The sequence below is a fragment of the Geotrypetes seraphini genome, chromosome 7 (genome assembly GCF_902459505.1).
Source record: "Geotrypetes seraphini chromosome 7, aGeoSer1.1, whole genome shotgun sequence".
NCBI classification, from domain to species: domain Eukaryota; kingdom Metazoa; phylum Chordata; class Amphibia; order Gymnophiona; family Dermophiidae; genus Geotrypetes; species Geotrypetes seraphini.
In genome coordinates, this window is record NC_047090.1 from 138,848,204 (window position 1) to 138,871,571 (window position 23,368).

The 23,368-nt window shown below is 43.7% G+C and overlaps 1 protein-coding gene across 2 annotated transcripts in view; it reads right to left on the reverse strand.

Annotated features, from left to right (window-relative positions):
* The window catches only part of CNIH1 (cornichon family AMPA receptor auxiliary protein 1), a 53,524-nt gene extending 31,196 nt beyond the window's left edge, over positions 1-22,328 (reverse strand). The window contains exons 1-2 of one of the 2 annotated variants that reach the window (XM_033953089.1): positions 22,170-22,328; positions 10,322-10,390 (exon numbers count right to left, since the gene is read on the reverse strand). In XM_033953089.1, the coding sequence (XP_033808980.1) occupies positions 10,322-10,390; positions 22,170-22,250 (150 nt within the window). In that variant the 5' untranslated portion in view covers positions 22,251-22,328. Of the gene's footprint in view, positions 1-10,321; positions 10,391-11,531; positions 11,739-22,169 lie in introns of those variants that run through there. The other variant, XM_033953088.1, reaches the window with a different exon arrangement.
* Positions 22,329-23,368: the final 1,040 nt, after the last annotated feature.

The window sequence follows — 23,368 nt, forward strand, 5'->3', positions numbered from 1 at the left end:
TACCTGGATAAAACTGTTACTACAGTATGTTCCAATATTTTCAACTGTGGAATTTCTTCACCTATCCAGGGAAATAGGAGAAATTTACCAGAGCACCTTTCCCTATGAAACACTCCTTTTTAAAAAGACAATGTTAAAAATGCTTTTTGATAAGACTACATTCTTCTGGTATAGCTGTGCTCTTCCTCAGCATGCTTATTATGTCCAGTGCTGATATCAGTTCTAGATCTCTCTGGTCAAAAGTACGATGGCTGTTCAAAAAGTATCAGACCTTTATTCATAAAAAATACTCGTATTCAGACACAACAATCTTATACTAATCTTCAAAGTAGTCCCCTTGGGCTGCCACACACTTCTTCCAATAGTTCTGCTACTGTCGGACGCAGCACTGGAATGCCTCTTTTGAGATTGCTCGTAACTGGTCCGTCGCATTCTGCATGATGTCTTCTATTGACTGAAATCTGGTCCCTTTCAGGGGCATTTTCAGCTTGGGGAAAAGCCAGAAGTCACACGGAGCCATGTCGGAAGAGTAGGGAGCCTGAGAAATCACAGGTGTGTTGTGTTTGGCCAGGAAACTCCTTATCAAATGTGATGGAGCTGTCAATTGGCCGCTACCCACAGGTCCGGCTGTTTCCGTCTCACAGCATTACAAAGGTGACGCTGAACCTCTTGGTAGTACCCCTTGGTGATGGTTGTGCCCTGTGGCGCATACTCATGATGAACCACACTACTGGAGTCAAAAGAAGGCGGTCAGCATGACTGACATTGCTGCAGACCTGCCTTGCTTTTTTTGGCCTCAGGGATGTAGAATGCTTTCATTGTGGTGACATCAACTTGGTTTCTGGGTCGTACCCATAAACACATTGCCAGTGATCACTGTCCAGTCTTCAGCATATTCTGTGCAATCTCCAAACGGAGTTGCTTCTGCTCAATTGTTAGCAGCTTTCACATGAACTTCGCTGAAATTCTCCTGAAGCCCAAATCCTCAGTCAAAATGGAATGAACGGATCCAACGCTAATGCTTGCCTCATCTGCAAGTTCTCTGATCGTGATTTGATGATCCTACATCACCAGGGTCCTCATTTGGTCAATGACGATCTCATTTCTGGATGTTGAAGGCCTACCAGAACGTGCTTCACTCTCCACTGATGTACGGCCATCTCTGAAGCGGTTATACCACTCCGTTATCTGTGTAGTGCCCATTGCTTCATCCCCGAAGGCCTGTTGAATCTTGCGGATCATTTCCACTTGGGAATCGCCAAGCTTTACACAAAATTTAATGCAGTAGCGTTGTTCAACTTTTTCTGTCATTTTGTCAAAAAAAGAAAATCCAACAGCGCTCACTTACACTTCCTCACTCATCCGCGGTCTGCCGGCAACTGACAGCTTCTGCAGGCGGGAAAAAATTCAAGCATGCACATTAGGGTCACCTACATACGTGCACCAGACCATGCCTCCCTAGCTTTATTTGTTTACGCAAGAAAAATTAAGGTCTGATACTTTTTGAACAGCCCTCGTATTTCACTATTCTAATTCTTCAGTCCTTCAGAGCCTCCAAATTTAGATCCTTATGCGGGAGTTTGTGACATCACTGAAATGTTTCTCATGGTATCCATAAAACTCTGGATTATGTTGACAGCAATATAATAAAAGGAACTTTATTCCATATATAATAAAATGGTAGGACGCGCATGCGCACTAAAAAAATCGTGTTCCCTGATCCCGTCGCGGAAACACAATTGTGCATGCGCGGCCCCGGCGGCAGCTTTCAAATAAAAAAAAAATTTCCATAGCTGCGGCGGCCTTCCTCACCCCCGGCTCCTCTCTCGAACTGGACGGTCCCCCCGTCTGCCTACCCTTCCCCCCAACACAGCGAATTCCCCCCCCCCCAACGAATCAATAAATCGAGCCGGGCCGCCCTCCGCAACAGACCAGAGGAGTTCTTTGCCGCTCACCCCCCTTCCCTTGTCGCTGACCCGAATACCTACCCGGCGATTCAAGAAGCCTGTGCAGCAGTCTTCACACGCTGCTTCAGGCCCTTCTACTGCCCTGATTTGCTCTGCCGCGTCTCTGATGATGTCATCAGAGACACGGCAGAGCAAATAAGCGCAGTAGAAGGACCCGAAGCAGCGTGTGAAGACTGCTGCACAGGCTGCTTGAATCGCCGACTTACAAGGGAAGGGAAGGGAAGGGGGGGGCCCAAGGACTCTATCCGAATCTGCAGCGGCGGCTTTCAAATAAAAAAAAAACAGGTACACAACTGCGGCGGCCTTCCTCACCCCTTGCTCCTCTCTTGAACGTACGCAGCACTATAAACACGCTGCTTCGCGCCCTTCTCTGCCGGGTCTCTGATGACATCATCAGAGACAGATGCGGCAGAGGAAATCGCCAGTTGAAGGCCGCTAAGCAGCGTGTTTAAAGTGCTGCCTACGCGGCTGGAGTCTCGAGGTTTGTCGGCGGTGGGAGGGTCAGGAGCAGGCCGGATCGACAATGCCAGTAAAAGAAGGGGGAGGGGCCGAACGGAGCAGGGAAGAGAAGGTAAGAAAAGGGAAAGGGGGAGTGGCGGAAAATCCTGCTACTGCTTCTACACAGGAAAGGGGGGGGATAGGAGGGAAATGCTGTTGCTGCTGCATAGGGAAGTGGGATGGAAATGCTGCTGCACAGGGAAATGGGGAAAATGACAGGGGCAGGGAGAGGGACAGAAAGACAGACAAAGGGGGCCAGAGAGAGAGTCAGCGGGAGAGGGAAAGGGGGCTGCTTTGGGGGGGAAGGGTGTGCTTGGGGCAAACAGCCATGGAGAGACAGGGAGAGGGATATGGGGCTACTTTGGGGGGAGGGGTGTGCTGGGGGGAGACAGAAGGGGCCATGGAGAGATAGGGAAAGGGGACAGACAGCTTTGCTCTGGGGGGAAGACAGAAGAGGGCCATGGAGAGACATTTGGGGGGGAGGTGGGTGCTGGGGGCAGACAGCTTTGCTCAGGGGGGGGGGGAAGGGGGTGACAGAAAGATACAGACAGCGGCCAAGGAGAGATAAAGAAACAGACAGACAGACACATCTATTCTAGCACCCGTTAATGTAACGGGCTTGACATAAATGCTGCATAGGGGGCAGAGAGACAAATAGAAAAAAAGACAAATAATAGGAGGGAGTGAGACAGAAAGAAAAGAAGAAAGACACAAGGGCAGGGAGTGAGACAGAAAGAAAGAAAGACATACATACATATATTCTAGCACCCGTTAATGTAACGGGCTTAAAGACTAGTATATATATATATATATATATATCCTCAACAATTACTGCACAGCCTTTAAACTTATTGCATGTTAAGTGCAAAAAAAAACCTGCACACTTGTGTCCCCCCCCCTTTTTTTTTAATGAATTTATGAAGCTGCATTAGGGTTTTTATTGCCGGCCACAGTGGTAAAAGCTCCAACACTCATAGAATTCCTATGAACGTTGGAGCTTTTACCCACCACGGCCGGTGATAAAAAACCCTAACTCGGCTTCATAAAAGGGGAGATAGGTATTTACATACCACTTATATATTTTTCCATTATTATGTAAAATTAAAATATTAAAATTAATTGCTCAGTTTCAAAGATTTAAAAAAAAGGATAGCCAGGAGCTTTGGAAAATAAAATTTATCAATGACTCTTTAACATATTTATCAATGACCTGGAAAAGGAGGCAAAGTGCGAGGTTATAAAATTTGCAGACGATACCAAACTGTGCGGCAGAGTTAAGACCAGGGAGGAGTGTGAGGACCTACAAAGAGACCTGGACAAGCTAGAAGGCTGGGCAAACAAATGGCAAATGCGCTTTAACGTGGACAAATGCAAGGTCATGCATATAGGGAAAAAGAACCCGTTGTTCAACTACAAATTGGGGGGGGGGTATTGTTGGGAGACAGCAGACTTGAGAGAGACTTGGGTGTGCTGGTGGATGCATCACTGAAGCCATCTGCACAGTGTGCAGCAGCCTCGAAAAAAGCCAACAGGATGCTTGGCATCATAAAGAAGGGCATAACAACCAGAACACGGGAAGTCATCATGCCATTGTATCGAGCGATGGTGCGTCCACATCTGGAATACTGCGTTCAGTATTGGTCGCCGCACCTCAAGAAGGACATGGCGGTACTTGAGAGAGTCCAAAGGAGAGCAACGAAAATGGTAAAAGGGCTGGAACACTGCCCATACGCCGAGAGGTTGGATAGGCTGGGGCTCTTCTCTCTGGAAAAGAGGAGGCTCAGGGGAGATATGATAGAGACCTTCAAGATCATGAGGGGCATAGAGAGGGTGGATAGGGACAGATTCTTCAGACTGAAGGGGACAACAGGTACGAGGGGGCATTCGGAGAAACTGAAGGGAGATAACAAACGCAAGGAAGTTTTTTTTCACCCAAAGGGTCGTGGACACTTGGAATGCGCTACCGGAGGAAGTGATCAGGCAGAGTACGGTACAGGGATTCAAACAGGGATTGGACGGATTCCTGAAGGATAAAGGGATCATGGGATACTGAGGGAGGAGCTGGGATGTAACACAAGTATAGAAAGCTAACCAGGTAATGAGTATAGAAACCAAACCAGGTCGTGCATGTGCAAGACCGGAGGGTTAGGACTTCGATAGGAAGACAGGACTTAAATGAGAAACCAAGGTGGCAAGGGAGCCCCTTCTGGTGATACAGACAGGTCGTGACCTGTTTGGGCCACCGCGGGAGCGGACTGCTGGGCGGGATGGACCTGTGGTCTGACCCGGCAGAGGCACTGCTTATGTTCTTATGTTCTAAAAGAAAATTTAGAGCTAGTAAACTAAAGATAAAAAGGGACAAAAGGAAAATTATGTCTTACCTGATAATTTTCTTTCCTTTAGTAACAGAAGATGAATCCAGAGATGGAGTGGGTTATGGTCATCCACAAGCAGGCAGAGATAGGCAACACAAAAACTGAGCTCTGTTATACATAGCCAGTATGCCTCTTAAAGCAGCTGAACATGAAGAGCAAATCAGCCAAGAGCTCCCTCTTCATAGCTTCGATAGCCAACAACCAGTCCAATCAAGTCAGCTTGCATGAACAATCCTGAGTGAGAAAAAAGAGAGCATAAAGAAAAAAAAAAAAAAAAAGTACAAAAGGGCAGGACTCTGGATTCATCTGCTGTGGCTAAAGGAAAGAAAAGACATAATTTTTCCTTCCTTGCCATCAACAGCAGATGAATCCAGAGATGAGTGGAATGTAGCAAAACAGTCATCAGTAGTGCAGGATAGTCAATAGAACATAGAAAAGAAGGAGATTCCAAAGCCAAGCAACCTGCTACCCCACAAGGAATTGAAAGATGGACGAAAGTAGAACCGCCTTCTCCAACAAACAGAAGGATCGTTACCCTGGAAGGAATCATCTGCCCCACCTAAGGAATGCCAATATAACAACTGGATGAAATTCAAACAAAGAAAGTTCCCAAAGGACTATAAACTAAGAAAAACGAAAAAGGAAACAAAAAACAAAAAAACAAAATGAAAATGCCTTTAAACCTCGAAGGTGCTCTGAACCAATATATGGTAAGAAAGTGACCAAACCGGGGCAACAACCCTTGTAAGGGCTTTCAAAGAGTCTATCATTGTGCCATCCTCAAACGGTAGAAAGGAATTTAAATTTTGATGAATTTTTTTACTTTTTTTCTTCTTTTTTCTATTAAATGTCCATTTAAAGTGCCCAATGCTTAAGTGAAAACTATAATCCTCAAAGTAGGCAAAACTTAACTGTGAGTATTTAAGAAGCCAACTTGCTACAGCAGGTACAGGTGGGTCCTAACGCATTTCGCCAACAGGCTTCTTCAGAGAACCCCCATGCTGGATGGAACATCAAGTTCAACAACTTCCTGAATCTTCACTTCTAGACCAATTGCATTTTCTATTTGTAGACGTAATTCAAGTATAACCAATATAATATAATACAAACAGCCAAATCTCTGCTCTTCATTAAAACAAATAGTCTGTCATAGCCAGAAGTTTGCATAAAATATGCAGTGCTACAGCAAAAGCATTGTGAAAAGTTATCACTACACACATTTAGTAAGTTTTCAATATTTTGAAAGGAATGTCAGCCATTTCTAATATAAAAATGTTTTTTTTAATATATTTTAAAAAACAAACAGCTTATTTGAAATCCGATCATGCAAATTTTAATTCTGAAAATGCTTTTTCAAGCTGAAACAAAAAGGCATTTTAAAGCACAAGTTCATTCCACTAGCAAAAATATGGTCAAATTTGAGATATAGTATTTTTCTACCTCTCTGGTTAAGTATTCCAATCTTTTTTTGTTCTTGATATCTAAAGATCCTATTTAAAATAGAGCCAATGTGCAGCACACATTTTCCCAACTTGTAGCCATAAAGTTCTACCACAGAAGGTGGAAATCTGAGACCAAGTAAATAGTCCTAGGCTTTAAGGCTTGCAAAACCAGCCTGGCATTTAGGACATTTACAGGACTTATCAAAATGTCTACACTTTTGACAGAAAATTATGATTTCAAAATCTAATCCCCAACATAGGCTTGTCCAACCTTTTTCTATTGGGGGGCCACATTTTATATTTTGTAACATTCAGAGAGCCAAAACACCAACGTCATATTTTGCTGCATGTTTTGTCAAACAGTGGCAAAATATCCCCTCCCCAGTTTTCACCTGGTCTCTCTCACTCATGTAATACCTCCCACCCACCCTTCACACAATTTCTTTTCCCTCACCTGGCTTCAGCTGCAGAAGAAACAGTGGGGATTCCTACTTTCCCACCACAACTTGGCTCTCTGGAAGCTTGAGCCACATGATCCCAGATGTTTGGGTGGGTCTCATGTGATTTGAAACCACAAGATCAATCTGAACTTCAGTATTGCATAGCTCATGCTTACAGGGAGCCCAGTTACAGCAGGGAAACAGAAATCTTGTAACTAAGCACAAGAACTACCAGTCTTCCAAGTGCCAGAAAAAAGCATATGATGGGTCAGGTTCTGGTCCACGGGCGTAGGCCAGACAAGCCTGCCCCAACAGGTCTAGCTTAAAGAGCAAAATGTATGCTTATACACCTGAAAATTCATTGGGGGTATCCCAAAACACACTTCTTGAAGTTCTTGGGGAGAAGATTTTGGAATCACTGCTTAAAGACTAAGATTTTTCCTAAACCAGATCAATTTGCAGTACTTCTTTCAAAGACCAGTTTTGAACCCTAGTCTCAGGATGAGGGACAAGCAACGCCAGTCCTCCAAGTTAATTAACACACTAGTTTTCATGTTATCTTTATGTTGGTTATCCAGAAAACAAAAGCTGTTTGCACCTCTCCAAAAAAAAAAAAAAAAAAGATTTGCCTTCTACCACGATAAAGTAATTGAAGACCAACATTTAGATAAAACCAAAAATCAGAATGACATTCAAAAATAAATTTTCTGCAATGGAGAAAACTCATTTTAACAGTTTCTTGGATATGTCTCAAAGAAGCACTGTAGCTTTAAATGAGATTATTATTGTGCTGCATTCAGGAACAAAACACATTTTGGTATGTATAAGAAAAGGTCATGTAGGCTCAAAAAGCCACAGTAAACTAAACACTTCAAAGTCAGATTATTAAGACACATGCCCGTTGAGAAATACTCACAGAAGCATACAAGGTTTTCTGAATTCCCTATCCTACACTTGCAGAAGCCTTTTTCAGCTCAATATAATTTTACATACATCAAGTTTTAAACCCAACAAAGATGAGATTTAGAATGGAAACAGAGAGAGACACCTCCAACAGTCAGGCACTGCCATCATTATAAACTTTAGCACTCATTTACAGTAACAAAAATGAAATCCAAAAAAGTGTTATATTTAAAATGCAGCTTTCAGAAAGTTGCAATACATCACACTATGAAATAAAAATCATGCAAACATAGAGATGCTAAACTTGTCAAACCAATTGGCGGAAATGTGCACATTAATACACATTTAAGGTTCTCCTTGAAATGCATGATGGTACAGGGCAGCCTCCATTCTGAGAAATTCAGAGGTATGCAAAAATTGTATGCAGGAGTAAATCTCTGCAAAACATTGTTAATCATTCAAGTCAACCTGAATCATTCTAAAGCATGATGAAAAAAATTCCATGGGCCAAACCTGTCCAGATATTCCACCATTTATGCAGCTCAAGAATTTTGCAGAGTAGAGGCCTACATATGTTGCACAATGGGCATTCACCAGCAATAATGAATGTAAACAGATTTCAAAAAGGGAAAACTGCCAGATGCATAACTGAATTTTATACTTTCATGCATTTTCTTAGACACAAAGTAATTTAAAAATTTTTTCTTCATGTGATGATAGACTGACCGTTTCAGTCTTTCTTGCACAGTGTAGAAAGCATACCACTATCCTTCTAAGATGGAAAGTCACCACCAAGAATCCTTCATTCCTGGGCTTAATATTTACTCTCCGTAAGAAAACAGTTCAGGCCATCCTTGGCTCCTGCAACCAAACAGCAAAAAAGAGCCACTGCAGGGCCAGGCAACAGAAAAGAGGAGCCACTTCTGTTTTTGGTAGGTGAGATTTAAGCAGGGAAAAGAACAAAGTAGGTAGGGGAAAGGGAGAGAACATGCTTCTTCCTTTCCACCCAGTTTCCTATCCCCCCCCCCAAAAAAAAAAAAAAAAAGCAAAACACAAAGACTAAAGTAAGAGAAAAAGAGAGAGAAAAAACCCCAACAGGTATATTAAGACAAAATAAACTTTCTACCAGAAACATGGGAGCCAGGTAGAAAGTCAGATCTGTCCTCATCAAGAAATGTTCATGGTATGTCAACTTGGTGCAAATAAAATGATATTTTCGAACACACTGCTACAGCTTCCCTAGTCCCCCTCATCCCTCCAATACCTGGCCAGCCAGAGAAACAGGAGACTGAGCTGAGAACCAAGCTCTCTCTCTCTCTTACATGGCAGTATTCAGTGGTATCACTAGGTCATAGAATCAGTCTGAGTAAGGAGACTTCTTGGCATATAACAGCTTTCCCATTGCACTTAAGCAAGCAAAATTAGTTTCACAAAATATGAAAACTCATAGGCCAATTACAAATCTGAGAAGGGCAGATGAACAGGCACACTGAACAAAAATTGTAAAACAGATGTTCCTAACATAAAAAGCAGCATTTAGACTGAAAACAGTACACACCTTTAGTGCAATTTTGACTCTCTTAATCTTTTTGATTTTTTCAATTGTCTTTGTTGCGATAATACAAAAAGCAGATTGAAAGAATGTTAGTGAACTGACAAAGATCACAGACAGCTTAATCACAAAACATTCAAGTCAAAATAGAGAGCTAACAAGTGGAGATTTTTCCCTAACCCTATGTGGCTTTAGTACAAATTATCGTATTTTTTGCTCTATAAAACGCACTTTTTTCTCCCCAAAAGTGGGTGATAAAGCCTGTGCTTCTTATGAAGCGAATGTACCTTTTAAAAATCCTGGTGGTCCAGCGGTGTATCAGCATCAGCGAACTTTCCACGCTTCTGCCTTTCCCTCGCTATAAAGCTGCCAGCTGCCTCCTCCAATCTCCTTCCTTTCTCCAATCCTTTTATAAATCATCCCCACCCCCGTACCTTTTAAAATTGTAAACCTGTACCTTTTAAAATCCCCCTTAAATCCCTCCTTCACTGTACGGCTGCCTCCTCCAATCTCACAGACAGTGGCGCAGGGAGCTTTTCGCTTCTAGCCTGGCCATGCGCCACTTCCTCAATGGCTGCTGTCAGTTCTCATGGGACTGGCGAGAACTGACAGCAGCCACTCAGGAAGTGGTGCGGAGCCAGGCGGGAGACGAAAAGCTCCCTGCGCTGCTGTCCGTGAGAAGGAGGGATTTAAAATGGTACCGGGGGGGGGGGGTGAACAGTTTTAAAGGTACAGGCCAGGGTGGTGGGACAGGGTGCAGAGCCTGGTGAGAGGGGGAACAGGGTGCAGAGCCTGGCAAGGAGGGGGGAGGGGGAACAGGGTGCAGAGCCTGGCAAGGAGGGGGGGGGGAGACAGGGTGCAGAGCCTGGCAAAGAGTGTGAGGTTGGGTGCAGAGCCTAGCAGGGAGTGAGGGCAGCTGGTTCACAATTTGGTTCAGAATGTTTTTTTCTCGTTTTTCTCCTCTAAATCTAGGGTGCATCTTATGGTCAGGTGCGTCTTATAGTGCAAAAAATATGGTATGTACTGAAGCTTTACTAAACAGTATGAACCTTCATTTTGCAATTTAAAGTTATATACACAGAATAGCAGCAAAAAAAAAAAAATACTAGTAAAAACTTAACAAAATGTTTATGTTGCTACTTACAGGGTTGAGGGTATTACACTGATCAATAGGATTCTTGTAATCTGTCTTCAGCTCATCAAAAGCTATGATCTAGAATAAAAAACATGATGAATGAAACTACTTTCATCCTGAAAACAGTGATGAATCTATTCAAATCACTAGCACAGTATGAAAGCTCATTAGCATTATAAGTTAAAATGCAAACAACATCTGGGGTAAAAAAAATCTTCCACACGGTCATCTATTGGTAGCACATTTCTGTTACCTGGACAACATAAACCTATCAAACAAAAGGCAAGATGTACTAAAGTGTTTTCCTATAGGTGCATATGAAGACGCTGTTAGATGTGGAAGTTGATTTACACAGCATTTTTTTATCTTGACAAATTCATTTCTAGTAAGGACTGTTCTGAGAGTTCACATAATCTGTACAACTGACTGACAGACTGAAGTTGTTTGGACATTTGATGCAGGCAGCTTTTGCTGAAACACAGCCTGTGTTGGGTCTTTCAATAAAGTGAACTCTGCTATCCTAATCTGCGAAGCCCTTGATGCTTTCTTTTGTCCACTGATTGGTTTAAGCTCCTTGGCAAACCAGTATTCTCTATCTGCAGCAGACAGATGGCTGGATCTCACACACTGCTGGCTTCATCTGCCGGACAGCTCCTGTTCCAGGTTTTCCTGGTTCAATTGAGCCTGGGGGATAATTAGGTTCTCTTCCTGCCGCTTACTTTGTTCTCCCTTACGTTAAAAAAAAAAAAAATGGAGAGCAGATATTTTGCTGCTGTAGCAGTTATAGGAGAGGGCTTCAATTGGCATCCAGCTCCTTTAGGCACTTTAATCTGTTATAAGGGTCTGTCAGGACAGGTATAGCCACACACGGGCGAGTACCCTTTCATTTGGTTGTTCTTCAGCTGAGACTTAGGAAAAAGGAGTAATAGAGCTGTGAATCTAATGGTGCAGCCTTTCTGCTCTGCTATCACTATCACTGCAGAACAAACCGTGTCGAGCTCTATTCTCATGGAGATGATGCGGTATATAAACTTAAGGTTTAGATTAGATTAGATTAGATTAAAAAAAATAAAAAAAAGGCACAGATCTTTCTCATAGATAGCCAGAATGACTCTGTCAGGGGCGACAGGCAGTGAAGTTCACATGCAGCCTTGCCTTTAGTATGCTTTTCTCTTCCTGATACTGCTCCTTCCCTGTTGTACTAGGCCTCCGCTCTTACCTTTTCCCCGCTTCCCGAGTTCATGAGGCAATTCCTGTTGGAATCCACATGGCCAGGAAGAAAAACAAGTTCACCATGCCATGTTTGGACTGCAGGGTAATTTTCAATTTCCTTTGTACTTCTAATATCGGGTTCCAATGCCAGTCCTTCCTGCCAGCACTTGATGTAGTCCAGCAAATTTGGGGGCAGCATATTTTACCCATTCGGCTGTGCTCAGCTTCTTGCCCTGTGTTCACTTTGTTGTCTGTTGCTACCTGTTTCTCTGGCCCGGTGCAGGTTGCTAGGCAAGAGACAGCCTTCCTTAGGATTCCATGACCATCAGAACAGAGTTCGGTGATTTGTAGCAATATTCTGTTGCTGGACCTGCAAGCTACTTCTTTTGCCTTGGATGCCCCCCCCCCCCCCAATTGCAGAGTGACTTTGGGGAAGCCCTGCCTGGAGCTGCCTCTTCCCGCAAAACAAAAAACAACAAACAGTTTTACTACTGCAGCTTCCGTTTGGGAGAGGGGGGACAGGATTTTTCCTGTCCCTGGTGGGGCTTCAGCTGTAGTGCCTTTACCGCAATCCATCTCTAGATGTCAGATGCTGCTACATGGTGGCTGTAGTATACAGTTCGGACATGGCTCCCTCCTTGCCATTCAGGAGTTGCTGGGAATGGTCTAATGCCTGGCAACTAAAATTCAATGCAAAGAAATGCAGAGTAATGCATTTGGGGATTAATAATAGGAAGGAACCGTATATGCTGGGAGGAGAGAAGCTGATATGCACGGACGGGGAGAGGGACCTTGGGGTTATAGTGTCCGAAGATCTAAAGGTGAAAAAACAGTGTGACAAGGCAGTGGCTGCTGCCAGAAGGATACTGGGCTGTATAAAGAGAGGCATAGTCAGTAGAGGGAAGAAGGTGTTGATGCCCCTGTACAGGTCATTGGTGAGGCCCCACTTGGAGTATTGTGTTCAGTTTTGGAGACCGTATCTGGCGAAAGACGTAAGACTTGAGGCGGTCCAGAGGAGGGCAACGAAAATGATAGGAGGCTAGCACCAGAAGACGTATGAGGAGACACTGGAAGCCCTGAATATGTATACCCTAGAGGAAAGGAGAGACAGGGGAGATATGACTCAGACGTTCAAATACTTGAAGGGTATTAACGTAGAACAAAATCTTTTCCAGAGAAAGGAAAATGGTAAAACCAGAGGACATAATTTGAGGTTGAGGGGTGGTAGATTCAGGGGCAATGTTAGGAAATTCTACTTTACGGAGAGGGTAGTGGATGCCTGGAATGCGCTCCCAAGAGAGGTGGTGGAGAGTAAAACTGTGACTGAGTTCAAAGAAGCGTGGGATGAACACAGAAGATTTAGAATCAGAAAATAATATTAAATATTGAACTGGGCCAGTACTGGGCAGACTTGCAGGTCTGTGTCTGTGTATGGCCATTTGGTGGAGGATGGGCAGGGGAGGGCTTCAATGGCTGGGAGGGTGTAGATGGGCTGGAGTAAGTCTTAACAGAGATTTCGGCAGTTGGAACCCAAGCACAGTACCGGGTAAAGCTTTGGATTCTTGCCCAGAAATAGCTAAGAAGAAAAAAATTAAATTAAAAAAAAAAAAAAAAATTAAATTGAATCAGGTTGGGCAGACTGGATGGACCATTCGGGTCTTTATCTGCCGTCATCTACTATGTTACTATGAGCATGGCTCCATCTCCATCTGCAGTGCTCGTGGCTCTGGATGAAAAATGCATACCTGTACGCAAGCATCTGTCTCCGTTGGTAGCATTTATAAGGACATAAGAATTACCATAATTGGACAGACCGAAGGTCCATCAAGCCCAGCATCCTGTTTCCAGCCAAACCAGGTCCCAAATACCTAGCTAGATACCAAGTAATAAAACAAACTTTATGCTATTTATCCTAGGAATAAGCAATGGATTTCCCCATCTCAATAATGGCCTATGGACTTCTCTTTTAGGAAATTATTCAAACCTTTTATAAACCCTGCTAAGCTAACTGATTTCACCACATTCTCCAGCAACGAATTCCAGAGTGTTTTAAATCTACTACTTAGTAGCTTCATCACATGCCCCCTTTTCCTAGTATTCTTGAAAAGAGTAAACAAGCGATTTACATCTACCCTTTCCACTTCACTCAGTATTTTATAGGCCTGTTTTCATATTACCCTGAGCCGTCTCTTTTCCAAGCTGATGAGCCCTAGCCTCTATAGCCTTTCCTCATAGGGAAATCGTCTCATCCTTTTTATCATTTTCATCACCATTCTCTGTACCTTTTCTAATTCCGCTACATCATTTTTGAGATAAGGTAACCAGAACTGCACACAATATTCGAGATGTGGCTGTAACATAAGAGACAGAGGAGTACAAGGGCATTATAACATTTTTATCATTGTTTTCCATTCCTTTCCTAATAATTCCTAAGATTCTATTTACTTTCTTAGCACTGCCGCCACACACTGAGTTGAGGGTTTCAATGTATCCTTAACGATGACACCTAGTTTGGGTTCCTCTTTCCCACATGTATCACTAGTCACATTAAACATCATCTGCCATTTTGAAGCTTAGTCTCCCAGTCTCACAATTTTTCACAATCCTCTTATGATTTAACAACTTTGAACAACATGGTGTCATCAGCAAATGTAATTATCTCACCAGTTATTCCCATCTTTAGATCACCGATAATATGTTAAAAAGCAGCAGTCCCAGCACATACCCCTAGGGAACCTGAAGGCACTGCTAAACCTCCAATGTATTTATATGACTATACACCGACAACCTAATTGCTGTATATAATATAGGTTTAATAAGAGTAAACAAAAGACAGCTTACATAGAAATGTATCCAAATAGGATATAGTAACAGCAGTTAGGCAAACGGAGGAAGAACACAGAGGGCAGACACATCTGCACTTCTCAGTCTGTCTTAAAGTTCAAATCAGCAGTTATGCTACCTTTATACCCAAGCTTAGGAGCCTGGGTTTCAGAGTATACATAGTTACTAATGACATACTTAATTTCTATTGGATTGTCACACTTTGTCATATTTAATGATTGGATGATATACATAATTGCAGTTGAGTCATAATGAAGCTTGGTGTCACTTGGTGTCAAATATGACTTCTCTATTTTCCCTGACAATGCATTCTTGATCCCTGAGGGTGAGCCCCTCCCTCTTAAGCTTGATTGTAGTCAGCAGTTTCACCTGTAATTCATGTCATGTTGACCATGTCAGTCTGACCTGGAGTTATAGCTTTTCTTGTGACCCAAGCATTTCTTGGAAAGTCCCAAAATAGAATATTTAATTTTAATTTAATTTAATTCTTATATGCCGCTAATACCGTGAAGTTCTAAGCGGTTTACAAAAATGTTATATTAAAAGATACAATAAATAAAATAAATAAAGATAGGTACTTGGAAGTTCCCTTACTGTCCCAAAGGCTCACAATCTAACTAAAGTACCTGAGGAAACAATTTATGAAAAGTAAAGGTAAAAAATATAAAGACAGAGGTAGAGATAGAGATAGAAATGAATATTCCAACAAGTAATGAATAAATAAGTTAAAGATAGAATTAAAATAATAAGTAAAATAAATAAAAAATAAGTATAAAGAGAAATAAAATAAAATATATTCCAAAAAGCATTAGGATCTGATGTTAAATGATCATAATAATTACAAGCCAAAGAGAAAAAAACAACAACATTCAACCGCCATCAACCCCAGTTCCGATGGCTATCATCTGGGGTCCCGAGATTCCTCCAAGAACAGGCGACATCTCAGGTAAAGCAATCACCACCACTGCCGCACATGATGCGAACCCCTCAGAGGCAGTCCCTTCGTCAATGGCATCGCCTGCGAGCCTGCTCCGATTCGCCATCTTCCACCCCATCGGCGTGTCCTCATATGCCATAAGAAGGAAACATGCGCACTTGTTTTGGGACCCAAGCGGCCCGCACAGATAATTGTCAGCTTCTAGGGCAAAGATGTCCTCTTGCAAAGTATTATTTGTGCTGAAAGGTTTTTTTTAGCACCACTGAGTCCCTATTGGAGGGGAGGGTGATGCAGATCCCTTTCTGGATTTTTAATATAGCTCAGATCTATCTAGGTCTTTATCTGGTTGTGGAGCTCTGCTCCATCTCTGGAACACAGCCCCATCTCTGGCTGTGACATCCATCTCCATTTATGGTTATGGAGTCCTGCTCTGAATAATGCTCTGAATGTAGGATGCAGCTACATCACAGGCTGTGGGGCTCTGTTTTTGGATGCAGTGTGCAACTCCATCTCTGAATATAAGGTGCTGCTCCATCTCTGAAGGTACAACACAGCACCTTCTCTGGATGTAGAGTGTAGTGCCACTCATTGGGAGGTAGAGGGTGACTATCTCTAGGTTTGTTACAGTCACTCCTATGGATGTCGGAGGAAGCATAGTTCCATCTTTGAATATGTGAACCACCTCCATTCTGGTTAGGGAGGCTCGGCTGTCTACTGGGTGGTGGAGCTTATGGTTCCACACCATTTCTGGCTCTGGTGCAACGCTCCAACTCTAGTTCTTGAGTAAAGTCCAATTGCTGGCTGTACTGAGCAGCTGTGTTTTGGATGGGAGGGTCTCTATTGCTGAAGAGCACACTTCCTGCGCAGGCTTTACGGTACGGTTCTCTGTAGGGCTGAGCTTCATTTCTGGTGCAAAGGGTGCAACTCTTCCACATGTCTATCTCTCTTCAGACACCGGACAACATCTTCTGGTAGATTTCCCCTTCATAGCGGTATGTAGAACTTGGCTCAGAGCTCAATTTGGGCTGGCCTACTTCTTATGCATTTCCTGTGTACCTCTTCCTTTAAGTGTACCACTTCTTTAGGCACAGTTTAATCTCTGGCCATTGTGTGCTGCTTCATACCTTTAGGCATAGCCCACCCAGGTCTGGGTGTGGGACATGGCCTGGTTCATGGGGGCACTGTTCCTCTTCAGGATGGGTGTCAATACTACCCTGTTTTTCTTTGTCAGATGCACCTCAGTTTCAGATTGGGAGGTCACCTTCTGTCTCACTAGGACAGGGGTAGGCAATTCCAGTCAAGAGCCGGAGCCAGGTCAGGTTTTCAGGCTATCTACAACAAATATGCATGAGATAGATTTGCATCTCAAGGAGGCAATGCATGCAAATCCATCTCATACATATTCATTGTGGATAGCCTGAAAACCTGACTTGACTCCAGGTCTCGAGGACCAGAATTGCCTACCCCTGCGCTAGGAGAAGCTCTTCTGTCTGGGGAGGGCGGTTTGGGCTGGTTGTGCATGCAACATATCCAAGCTCAGTGTCATGTTTCTGGGCAACACTCCTCCCCTTTGGTTGGTCTGTTGTGTGGCTCAACTTGGGGAGGGGTTTAGCTCGGCCTGGTGGGTTTTGATTCCCCTCTACGTTTTCCTTGGGCCAAGGACAACATAGAAACATGGCGGCAGATAAAGGCCAAATGGCCCATCTAGTCTGCCCATCCGCAGTAACCATTATCTTTTTCTCTCTCTGAGAGATCCCACATGCCTAACCCAGGCCCTCTTGAATTCAGACACAGTCTCCGTTTCCACCACCTCTTCTGGGAGACTGTTCCACGCATCTACAACCCTTTCTGTAAAACAGTATTTCCTTAGATTACTACAGAGCCTATCGCCTCTTAACTTCATCCTATGCCCTCTCATTGCAGAGTTTCCTTTCAAATGAAAGAGACTAGACTCATGCACATTTACATTACGTAAATATTTAAACATCTCTATCATATCTCCCTTTTCCTCCAAAGTATACAGATTGAGATAGAAGTCTGTCCCCATACGCCTTATCACGAAGACCACTTTAGTAGCTTTCCTCTGGACCGACTCCATCCTTTTTATATCTTTTTCAAGGTGCGGCCTCCAGAACTGTGCACACTATTCTAAATGAAGTCTCACCAGAGTCTTATAAAGAGGCATCAATACCTCCTTTTTCCTATTGGCCTTACCTCTCCCTATGCAACCTAGCACTCTTCTAGCTTTTGCCGTCACCTTTTCAACCTATTTGGCCACCTTAAGATCACATACAATCACACCCAAGTCCCACTCTTCCGTCATGCACATAAGTTCTTCACCCCCTAAGCTGTACCTCTGGTTTTTGCAGCACAAATGCATGACCTTGCATTTTAGCTGCCAAATTTTGGACCATTCTTCAAGCTTCACCAGGTCTTTCTCCATGTTATTCACACCATCCGGTGTGTCTACTCTATTGCAGATTTTGATATCATCCGCAAAGAGGCAAATCTTACCCGTCAACCCTTCAGCAATATCCTATATAATAAAACCCTAGCCGCGCATGCGCACTCCTACCTGCGTGCTTCCATGATCTGTAGGTCTGTGGCGCAGGAGTGCGCATGCGCGAGTCCCCAGCCTTCTTCCCAGCACCTATTTTGGCCACCAGCAGCAGCGGCTCCTCTCACGAGCCCCCAGCGCTGCTTTCAGCTTCTGCTGCGCGGGGCCCACACCAAGCCATCCGACAGTACCAGTGGCCTCACGCACGGCACATTAGACGGCGCAGGGACCCAGTGAGAGCAGGCCAGCATCAGCAGACCAGATCTTCCCCACCCGAAGCCCTACGCCCGCTGCTATGCCCCTAAACTCCCATGCAGCCTTGGAATCGCTTTTAAAATCTTCAGGCATGAGCAGTGGCTTGCAGCACGTGCCCCAATGCCAAGCGCCTTTTAAAAATCTTCAGGTGCGAGCGGCGGCTTGCCGCACGCGCCCCGACCTTCAAACGCCGAGCGGTGACTTGCCGCACGCGCCCTGACCTCCAAACCCCCCTGCCGCCATCTATTTTTTCCCCTCCTCCCTCTCGCCTGCTCACAGCGTTTAATTGAAAAGCACTGCGCTGTGCTGCCACTGGCCTCACTATCTTCTCTCCACTGCGGCCCGCCCTCTCACAACTTCCTGTTTCCGCTAGGGTTGGCCGCAGTGTAGAGAAGACACCGAGGCCAGCAACAGCGCGGTGCAGTGCTTTTCTTTGAGGGAAAGGGGGGAATGCTGCTGCACAGGGAAGGGGGAATGCTGTTTCTGCTACACAAAGGAGGGGAATGCTGCTGTTGCTGCACAAGGAAGTGGGAAACACAGACAGACATAGGGGGCCAGAAAGAAAGAAAGACATATTCTAGCACCCGTTAATGTAACGGGCTTAATGACTAGTCATTTATAAAAATATTAAAAAGAACAGGCTCAAGAACAGACTGGTAACATCCCTTTCCTCCATTGATCACTACCCTCTATCGCCTTCTACTCAACCAGTTCCTGATCCAGCCAGTCACTTTGGGACCCATCCCAAGGGCACTCAGTTTATTTATTAGACATCTGTGTGGAACACTGTCAAAGGCTTTGCTAAAATCTAAATACACCACATCTAGCGCACATCCTCTATCCAATTCTCTGATCACCAAGTCAAAGAAATTGATCCATAGATCAATCCATGTTGCCTCCAGTCCTGTAATCCACAGGATTCCAGAAACTTGACCATTCTCTGTTTTAAAAGCATTTCCATTAATTTGCTAACTACAGAAGTCAGACTTACTGGCCTGTAATTCCCTACTTCTTCCTTACTTCCACTTTTGTGTAGAGGGACCACATCTCTCTGCCTCTTCCATATAGCATCTGCTCTGTTACCCCTTCCATCTCTCTCTCTCCACCCAGTGGACAAAATGTTTATCATTTGAGAAATTCACTATGGGGCCCTCTTACTAATGCTTAGTGTGCACTACCAGAAATTAGTGTGTGCTAAGTGCCACATGGCATGCTAATATCCATTAGCACATGCTAAACTTGAGTACAAGGGTCCCCTGTGTGTGTCATTTGTCCTTGTTATCAAGATATACATGAGGAAGAACCTGATCATTTGCAGACTTCAGAGGAAGAGATTATAGAAGCTTTATTAGTGTTCCATTGCATGAAATTTGGACCAGTTTGATTCATTAATGTGCTTTTATTTTATAACACTTGCCAGTATCTTTAAGTGGAGGAAAGAGGAATATGTTTGGTACAACATAGAATCTAAAGATTCAAAGCAAACATTGAAGGGAAGGCTTTTTCTAAATAATTTGACAGCAACATTTTATTCATGAAGTTTCTGACGGAATAAGTATGGTGGAAATATCCACATTCACCTGGTTTAAACTGAAAATTGGAGTCTATTTTGCTCAAGTGAGTGAACTGAAAGCTAAAGGAAAAGTCAATTTTACAAAACAAAACTTGAAAATAATTTAAAAAAAACAAAAACCCACATTTGGCAGTTTTGCTTAGACCAATTATAGAAGCACAGGGCTCTTTCTGTGCAGTGTTATAGTGCTGAGAAGCTTCTAAGGTCTTCCTCCAAAAATAGATAGAAATTTTAAACTTGTGAATTGGTTACACAGATTAATGTAGTAAAAAGCAGTTTTTGTATAAGTAATGCATTTAGGGATCCTTTTACTAAGGCGCTCTAGCTGTTTTGCTAGAAACACTAACACATGCAAACGAATCCATTATATCCTATGGACACGTTTGCACGTGTTAGCATTTAGCGCGCACTAAATCACCTACCGCACCTTAGTAAACGGACTACTTAATATTACACAAACTATTCTTTTCACATTTTACACCTAAAGAGCATCAGCCAAACCTGAAGTCACTCAAGCCTCATCACAGGCATATTCACTCAACTGCCTCATTCGGGTCACCCTCTCCAAGTCACTCACTCCAATAAAAGATACTCACTGATCCAACTACATTTATAGTCTGTTCCTCAATCATTAAAGAACTTCCTGTCATTTTAAGGGAGTCTATCAAACTAGTCCTAAAATGTCATAAGCAGGGTTGTTTCGAAAACCCATAATACTTTCAATAGTTAATTGTGTATTTTGGTCTTAATGAAAATCTCATCTATTTACAGTGTATAAGAGAGGCAATCATTTATGGGACTAAGCTGAAACAAGCTTCTGAAAAATGTGTGTTAATAGGCTTATCCTTCACAAGCCAATGAAAAGTGAGAAGCAGCAAGCTGTCAATAAACCTTACAGTAGATGACACCTCTGCTGCCTTGAAAAACATTAGCCTGGGGAAAGTATCTCAGCTTCAAGCTGCTATCTTTTGTTCTGTTTCTCAGCATCCTGTTAATATTTATTCCTCAGGAAATTCTGAACATAGAATTTATACATAAATCTGCAGTTTCCAGGGTGCAAGAACTAGGTAGCTGCAGGGTTGGCCTACACTGGGAGGAGGAAGCAGGAACATAAAAGAGCAGTGGTCTCAAACTCACAGCCCCACGGTATGTTTATCATAATCATAAAAGCAAAATAAAAGTTTCTTGATCATGTCTCTTTATTATTAAGACTTAGCCAAAAGGAAAGAATTATAAACTATGTAAAATTGTCTTTCCTTTAATAAGACATTAACTATTTTTTCTGAGGCTCTCCAAGTACCTACAAATCCAAAATGTGTCCCTGCAAAAGGTTTGAGTTTGAGGCCACTGTAATAGATGGTATTATCAAGCAGCGCCTTCCTGTGGTTCTGCTTCAGAAAGAAGCATCAGGTAAGGAGTACTGCTTAACTGATTCATTTGTTAGTTATCTAGGGAGAGAAAGAAGACATTGGGGGGGAAAGAGATGATACTAAAGGCTGCAGTGGAGCAACTAGGGAGACGGAAAACTTGGGGTGGATGTGCCTGGGAAAGGTGGAGGGGAAGGAGACAAGGTAAAGCCTAAATATGAGTAGAAAGGAAGATGAAGAAGGAGGAGGGTAAAGCCTGGAGAGGGTCCAAGGGAGAGAGGGGGCATACATAAAGCTTACAGAAAGAGATATAGCATGATCAATCTGAAAGGGGTTTGGAAAGTGAGTTTGAGGGAGAAAAAGACAGGATCAGATCTGGAGCTCAGAAAATTTGCGCTTTATGATGAAATCTATTGAAAAAAAAAAAAAAGCTTACAAATGACTATGCAGAATATTAGAGAATTCCCCTAGGAGTACAGATTTTGCTTTTTTACGTTACCTACTGAAGTACAACTAATAAGTCATCACAAGTAACAACAATAACAACTCCCCTTCAGCGATAATGTGTCAAAGGCAACGCAGTTTAGAACCACGCGATGCCCTTATATTCGGCTTCTCGTGTGCCAACATTTGGAGACGCACCTTTCCCAAAACAATTAAAACCATCGTTTCCCAACTCCTTTTAAAGTGATAACATGAAGTAGAATAGCTGCTCTGCTAAAAAGAAAGAAACGTTAAGCTAAACAGGGTCTACTGATAATGAACGCGAACGTTCTCTACAAAGGGCAATTATGCTCGGTACCGATTGTTTTTAGCAGCTCAGCTAACCCACAGGTTCAAGCAGGGGGACTGCATGGGCTGAGTGCCCAACGCTGAAGAGGACAGGAGCTGCAGGCAAACAGCCTGGCTCCTTAGGGCAGGGCTGGACACACTCTAGGCGGGGGCACAGCAGAACTCACTTTCCCGCAAGGAACGTGGAGGACGCGCCCGGCCCAGACTGTCAGAAGCCAAAGCGCCTCCCCGCCTCAAAGCCAACACGGCAGCCCTCCCCCCTCTCGCGGCCACACCGGGAAAACGCCGACCAGCGAAAAGAGGAGGGAGAAACCACTCACGTGCCAAATGGCGAAAAAGATGAGCGCCGCCGTTAAAAGCAGAGCCAGCATGTAACAAAAGGCCGCAAACGTGAACGCCATCTTCAGGCCCCGTGGAGAAGACGGGCGCCGCCGCAGAGGCTGCTGGGTAATATCATTCACTCCCCGAAGACGCGCCGGCACCGCCCAGTCTGAGAGGGAAGAAGGGAGGGGGAGGGAGCAAGCGCTGCACTTGAAAGTTCTATGTTGGGGTGGTTGAATAGCGGTGCAGATAACATAGGGGTAGGGATTTGTCTACCGCCTTTTTGTGGTTGCACAACCACTCAAGCATTTTTCCTTATCTGTCCTAGTGGGCGCAGATTATCTAATGTACCTGGGGCAGTGAAGGATAGAGTGGCAGGGAGCTGAGGTTGTAGCTCTAACTACTACACCACACTCTCCACGGGGGGGAGGGGGCTTCCAGCCACCTTTAACATTGGGAGGTGGTGATTAGCATAACAGTAAGAAAAAATTGTTTTAAGTATTTACAGAGAAGAGGCAGGAGGGACATGCTGAGAGTTGCTCTGAGCCTGGGAGATGCAGGGAGATCCGAAAGAGAGAGGCGGGAAGCTGCACTTAACAGCAGTTGTCTCATTAAGAGCCCCAGGACTGTTATTGTGAGATAGAAAGCAGATAGTTTAAGGCAGTATATGGAACTGGTGTGTGTGGATGTAGAAGTAGTAGATATTTTTGGTGAAATAATATTTCAGTAAATGTTTCATTTCATGAGAAATGCTGCAAGTTAAACCTGCTTATGGGCTGTTGAGCTGAGGTGTGCAATGAGAAGGCTATGAAGGAGAATACAGTTAAGTTTGTCAGTTGTGGGTGGAGAACTTGTTTATTGAAAGCGTCTATTTCGCTACTAATGGCTGGGGAGTCAATTCAGAGCTGTTTACTGTGCAATACAAAGGAGTTACTGTACAATACCATGAGCTTCTTTATTGGTGGTACAAAAACAGTTTGAGAGTTTCTGTGATGTTTCTCCCTCCCCCTAAAGAGCATCTGTAGTGGTGTAACTAAATTAAACCTTAAGCTTATATACCGCATCCTCTCCATAATTATAGAGCTCAGCACGGTTTACAAGAGCTTAATATAGGAAGGAATAACACATTGGGTTTGGAAGTTGAGTATAAGCCTAGTTTTCAGGTGCTTACGGAATAGTTAGAAGGAGCCCTGATTCC